This window comes from Myotis davidii, unplaced genomic scaffold (genome assembly GCF_000327345.1).
Source record: "Myotis davidii unplaced genomic scaffold, ASM32734v1 scaffold173, whole genome shotgun sequence".
Taxonomy (NCBI): domain Eukaryota; kingdom Metazoa; phylum Chordata; class Mammalia; order Chiroptera; family Vespertilionidae; genus Myotis; species Myotis davidii.
Window position 1 is genome coordinate 3,437,443 of NW_006286303.1, and position 6,658 is coordinate 3,444,100.

Here is a 6,658-nt window from a genome sequence, read left to right on the forward strand (position 1 = left end):
TGAGACAACAAAAATGTCTCCTAACATTGCCTGAAAACCCCTGGGAGGCTGTTACCCTTGCTGAGTCGAAAAGAATGTATATTTTGCAGTTGTTGGACATCCTATATAATAAAAGGCTAATATGTTGCTGGGGTCTGGCCATAGGGACTGGGCGAGACAGCCAGACATGCTCTGGAGCCCTCCCGACTGGCCAACCTCCCACGGTCCCTCCCCGGCTGGCCGGCCCGGAACGGCCCCTACTGGGACTGGGCAGGACAGGCTGGACACGCCGTGGATGAATCCGTGCACCAGGCTGGTTTCAGCCGATTCCCGCAGGCCAGGCCGAGGGACCCCACCGGTGCACGAATCCCTGCACTGGGCCTCTAGTGTATAATGAAACCAATTTTACCATTGGCTAATTGATACAAATAAGAGTTAAGTTCCTCTGGCATCTCATCAATGTCATAACAAAACCACATTATTCAAGGACCTGCTGTAGTTGTACTGGTTATCTGTTGCTTTGTTGTGAACCACCCTAAAAGTCTGACCTAAATCAATTATGATTTAGCATTAGAATTCATGCATCTATGGACTTGGCCGAATTTGTGTGTTTGTATTTTATCTGGCTCACTCGTGTGTCTGCAGGCCAACTGGGGTTTGGCTTGAGGCTGGGCCTGGCTGGGCACCAATGTGAGAAAAGCTCTGCTCCCTGGGTCCCATCTTCCTGGGAACAGTGGGCCAATCCTCATGGTGATGACAGAAGGGCAAGAGAGCAGTTTCACAAGTGCTTATTCAAGCCCCTGCTTATAACACGTCTTCTAACATTCCACTGGCCAAAGCATATCACATGGTGAATGCAGAATCAAGGGCTGGGGAACATACCCCTTGATAAGAGATCTGTAAAGTCATGTGGCAAAAAGGCTAGTTTAGGCAATGGTAAGGATTTGGGGCCTTTCGTGCATTCTACCATGGCAGTAATAAGTGCCATAAAAAATTAAATTAGGATGATAGAGACGTGTGTGTGTGTGTATGTGTGTGTGTATGTAAATATACAATAATAATAAAAAGTAGGTTTACGTTTGTTCATATGGAAAATAATACAATAATAAATAAATAATAATACAAGAATTAACCCTGTGTTTTGTGTATTCAAAATTATGAACCTGCTTTTGTCCACCACTATATATAGGCCTTTTATACAAAATTGGAATTAATTCACATAATTGGATAGTCAACTTTTTCATTTACTGTGATACCCATAATGTATGTAAACTGTTTCCAACTTCTTGACCATTTTAGGCCTTTTAACATTTTCTACTCCTCATGATTTGTTGAATGTTTATCTCTTAAGGCACTTAACATGTATTATTTATATCATCTTTAGAAACAGCCTTATGAAATAGATACTCTTACTGTCCCCACTTTACCAATGAGGAACTGAGGTACAGGGAGGCTAAGTACCTGGCCATAAGTCATCCACTTTAATAAGGGGCAGAGACAGGATATGGCGCTGGGCAGTCTGTCTCAATACATCATCTTGTGTAGACTTACACAAGTATAAAAGATGTATTCACGTCTCTGAATAATTCTCTAGGTAATTTCCTAGCAGTGGAGTATTGGGTCACACGTAAAGGAGTATTATTTTCATTTTGTTGCCACTTGACTGATTACCTCAAGGTTGTTGCAGGAATAATTGGTCCCTCCCACTCCAAGATGGTAAAAAGCTGGTGAACTGCTGGAATATATACAGTTTCTTGGAGAGCTTCAATAAGTAGGCCCGGAATTGGATCTGTGGAGGGCTGAGAACTAGCCTGGGCCAGTGAGCCATCCTGCCTGAGAGCAGGCCGGAGTGGCAGGCAGGCCGGTGCGAGTCTCGGCTCCAGGCCAGCTCCGGGTCCAGTTGTTACCACAGACAGTGCAGGGCTCTGCACATGATGGCCACGTCTTGTATCAAAGGACAGCTGCACCTGGAGCTGGTGTGATTCTACAGCCCCTCGCGCTTTAGGCTCCCTGGCCCCTCATGCGGTTGGAATGAGCAGACCTGGGAAGAAGGGGGTGATTTCAAGGGATAGGCAGAAAGTGCACACACCTTAACGAAGGGCTGACCCTCAAGTAGCAGGTTTTCTACGTGTCTCGTCCTTTTTCCATTTTCGTTTTTATCATTCTGCCAGTCTGAGCTATATGGCTACCTATCTGATACTTCCTACTTTGGAACAGTGGAGGAAATGAATGGAGAGGAAGAGAAATCTGGTAGAGTTTTCATTATTAAGAGTTCTAGCCAGCCGGGTGGCTCAGTGGATTGAGCGTCGTCCTATACACCAAGAGGTTGCTGGTTTGATTCCCGGTCAGGGCATGTGCCTGGGTTATGGGCTCCATCCCCAGTAGGGGTGTGTAGGAGGCAGCCAATTGATGTTTCTCTCTCATCTATGTTTCTATCTCTCTCCCTCTCTCAATAAAAACATTAAAAAATAAAAAGTTCTGAATCAAAGCTGGGATAGAGATATGATTAAATTGAAAATTTGGGATTTTCTGTAGATTGGGTTCCCAAGGTTACTGATTGCCAGTGAATATGCAAAGCCACACACTACTTTTACTGCAGTTATGGTTCTTGGTTACCACTTAAGTGTTCAAGATACTATGTCTGTTGTGTATTTTGTGCCTAAGACTTTTTTCTTCTTCTTTTTTTTTACTTCAGGTTAGTAGCAAAGATGAAGATTTTCTTGATCTTTCTGTCGATGTGGAGCAGAATACATCCATTACCCACTGCCTAAGGTAACCTCATGAACTCTGAGTGTGGTCTGAGCTTTTGATCAGGCTAGTAAATAAGTGGGGGAAATATCCCATATTTCTTTAGGAAATAATCTTCCTTTCTGTTAAACCCATACAATACCATTTCCTATTTCTTTTTTTCCAAGAGAGATTGAAAATAAGGGTATGTGGTCTGGAGAAAAGTCCTATGGAGAAGAGGGAGGATCACATGGAAGCTGTTAGTCATTAAGTTTTTAATCTTTATTACAGATGTATTAAAGGGCTTTCTTCTCTCTCTCTCTCTTTCTCTCTCTCTCTCTTTCTTCTCTCTCTCTCTCTCTCTCTCTCTCTCACACACACACACACTCTTACACAATTAAGTTAATAATTGCTATAGATGCCTGCCATTCCTTTATTTTTCTAAGCTAATCTATTCTGTTATTTTAAAAAATCATGCACTTTTGAGCTGAGAACCAATGAGGAAATTGCCTTTTCCTCCAACTCCCAGCATTGTATGGAGATCATTCATGGGGAAAATGGCTCCTCACTAGGGTTGAGTGGAGGTGAGGAGCCCGGAATGTGAGAACAGTACCTGCGCAAGATCACTATAGGTACTGCATGCTTGAGCTGTGCTCCAAGTTGCTGTAAAGACATGGCTTCCTTTTCCCCTCCTCACTCTCCTCTTTCCAACAAGAGGTCGTGAGTGCTCACAGTGAGCCAGGCCTTGTGTGGACACTGGAAAGAGAGGAATGAGCACCAGATACGCCTGTCGCAGCACTTACATGCGGTGGGATCTAAAGATGGTGATCGGTGCTTTGAAGGAAATGAAACAGGTCTGGGGAGTGAGGGAGCCAGTGTAGACTGTGTGGTCATTGCTCAGGTACTGCACCTCAGGCGCTTTAAGGTGTCATCATGCGGCAGTAGGAGTGGGGTGGCGGACCTGTTCTTTCAGGAGTGCAGGTGACTTGGAGACGCGGGTTAAAGAGACGGCTATGGCGGTTAACTGTCAGAAAGTCATCTTATGTGGAAGAGCTTGATTCGTCTGGGGGTTAGGTATTGTGAGAGCTGGGGGTGGATTGCTCTCCCATCTCCCAGGAGCCTGATGCCACCGCACACACCGCCCCCTCCCCCCCAACACACTGCTGATGGGTACCTCAGCGCTTCCTGTTGGTTTGGCGTGTCAGCAAATGCCTTAGGTCCTGGGGTCTAGGAAAAATTTACCTCTTTGCAAAGAGAAGGATGGCCCCTTTTTCTTCCGAATGGTCCCATTTATGACATGGGTTCTTAATCTTCCTGTGAAAATAAGCCATTTTTTATTTCCCAAGGTTTTATGATCTCAGGGAATATAGAAACAATTGAGGCTGTGCTAACATTAGTCGCAGATGAGGGGTTGGGAGAAAGAGTATTTGTCCATACCCCTTCTTTGAGAAGGGGAGTTGGGGAGGGTGACTGTTCCCCTTCTTAGCATGATCTGGGCTGTTCAAAAAGACGGCAGTGGCCTTAGCTTTGAGGCCAACCAGGTAAAGGGCCAATGGTTAGTTAAAATTTCAACCTTTGGGAACCCAGATTTGTGTATTCATTTTTTTTTTCCTGGAGAAATGTACTTATTGGCCATGCATACCCGAGGAGGGCAGGCTAGAGGCATTCGGAAATGTTAAAGCTGGGAAGGGTGAGTACGAAATCGCCTGGGAAAACCTCTCATCCAACTTGAGATGCTCATTTGATGGGACTGTGCAGGCTGATATTCCTGAAGTGCCTGCCCATCCTCATTTTATGTCCTTAAACTGGACCTTGACTGACGTAGCTGCACCTGCCCTCACCTACGCCTAAGACCTCACCTCCCAACACCTGCCAGGCGTTGTCATCGCAGAGCTCTGCGATGGGCAGCAGATTCCCAACCTCCGAGAGGGGGCCGTGCAGGAGGAAGGCCAGCTTTTTCCATCTGAGACAAAAGATGAGGAGTGATTCTGACCTATTTTTGGCCCTTTTCATGGTTTAATTTGGTTTGCATTCTTGAAGGCTTATTTTTAAAATTAGAACTCTGAAGTTTTTTTTTTTTTTAACATCATGACTCCATTTCTCTTCTGATGTGATATTTTTATCTTTCATTTGATGATGAAAAAGTAAAAAAGGAAAAAAATTCAAGCTAAAATTGTGGTATTTAAATGTCATATTTTTGCCACTTCCTTCCAGAATGGTTTTTGGTGATGTTACAATGTGTGTTCAGTGAACTTTTGTCCCAGAGAAATGATGGTATAAAATGGAGTTAAGTTCAGGATCCAGGATCCATATTGTCGCTGAGCTATAATTCTGATACTTCAAATCTCTACTGTGTCTTAGGCAAGGTGAGCCCTCTTTACCCTAGGAGGATACCAAGTAAGTTTTTTTTTTTCCCTTTTGAAAAGTTAAGGGATGGCCTCAGGCAAAAACTCAAGATACGTGAAGTTCATCTCAGTTAACCTCACGCGGCCTTTTCTACTTTTGTGCCTTAGCCCCTCCTGTGGCTCCTTCACAGAAACTTACCGTTGTCCTCAGAGTGCTCCCCGTTCTGAGGCCACCTTCCTCCTCCTCTGTCTTCCTCTCATTTAAATTCCCCTTCTCCCAGGGAGACCAGCCAGGAGGAAAGGAGCCTTTTAATACTCCTAACACTCTATTTTAAAAATTAATCTTAGTTTTTAAAATTCCTTTCCTACTTATTTTGAGAAATTTCTTTCATGTACTAAGTTCATAGACATCCCACCTCACTTCCTTGGCCACACTCTTATCTCAGTTTTACGGTCCTGAGTTTCAGTTTTGGTTGTTGTTATATGGTGTTTTCTAATATCTGACATATAACTTTTCCTCATGGATTTCTATTTTTAATCTTTTTTAATATTCTAGTCAGTGGTTTTTGAATTTTATTGTGTCAGATTCACCTGGGCAGGTTGGTACAAATCAAGGCCCAGGCCATATTCAACTTCGGCGAGCCTGGGCCCCTATTTTTAATTAATTTCCTGGTGATTCTGATACCACCAAAGTTTAAGAACCACTGCTCTAGATCTTTGCTCCTCAAACAGGGGTTCGTGGGCTTGCACCACTGTTGTCACCTGGCATCCCATTAGAACCACAGCGTCTCAGGTCTCCCCCAAGAGTGAATGAATGAATCAGAATCTGCATTTGGACAAGATCGCCAAGAGATTCAAACGCCTGTGAATGTTTGCAGAGCAGTACATTGGAGCCACCTGGGTTGCTTTAAGAACAATGCCTGGGTTCTCCCTGGAGAGATTCTGATGTAATGGATGGGAGGCAGGTGAGGGGGCTGATAGGGAGATTGAGATTGTTTTTAAAGTTCCCCAGGTGATTCTAAGGAACAGCCAGGAGAACCACTGCTCTCGGTTCTAGAACAAAGCTTCCCAGTTGGTGTGCCATGGTAACTGGGTCGCAGGTGTGTGTCATGCCTCCTCTCCTAGAGGCCGAGCAGAGCCACAGGAGCAGTGCATCAGGTTCCCGCAGCTCCTTGCTGTGTAGTATCATTTTCTCTGTGCACCACACCGTGAGCACTATCTGGAAGCATTGCTTTAGAATTTTTTAAAAACCAATTTTTGAGCTATTGTGTTGAGTGGGAAAGTAGTTAAGATTTTAATGAAAAAAAATGGATAAACAATCCAATCAAAAAATGGGCAAAGGACCTAAATACACACCTTTCAAAAGAGGACATTCAGAAAGCCAAGAGACATATGAAAACATGCTCAAAGTCACTAATCATCCGAGAGATGCAAATCAAAACAACAATGAGGTACCATCTCACACCTGTCAGACTGGCTATCATCAACAAATCAACAAACGACAAGTGCTGGAGAGGATGTGGAGAAAAAGGAACACTTGTGCACTGCTGGTGGGAATGCAGACTGGTGCAGCCACTATGGAAGACAGTATGGAGTTTCCTCAAAAA

The 6,658-nt window shown here is 44.2% G+C and overlaps 1 protein-coding gene across 1 annotated transcript in view; it reads left to right on the forward strand.

Annotated features, from left to right (window-relative positions):
• The window catches only part of USP46 (ubiquitin specific peptidase 46), a 55,722-nt gene that overhangs the window by 34,989 nt on the left and 14,075 nt on the right, over positions 1-6,658 (forward strand). Inside the window, exon 5 of the mRNA XM_006757825.2 lies at positions 2,675-2,751. Coding sequence (XP_006757888.2) covers positions 2,675-2,751 — 77 coding nt within the window. The remainder of the gene's footprint in view (positions 1-2,674; positions 2,752-6,658) is intronic.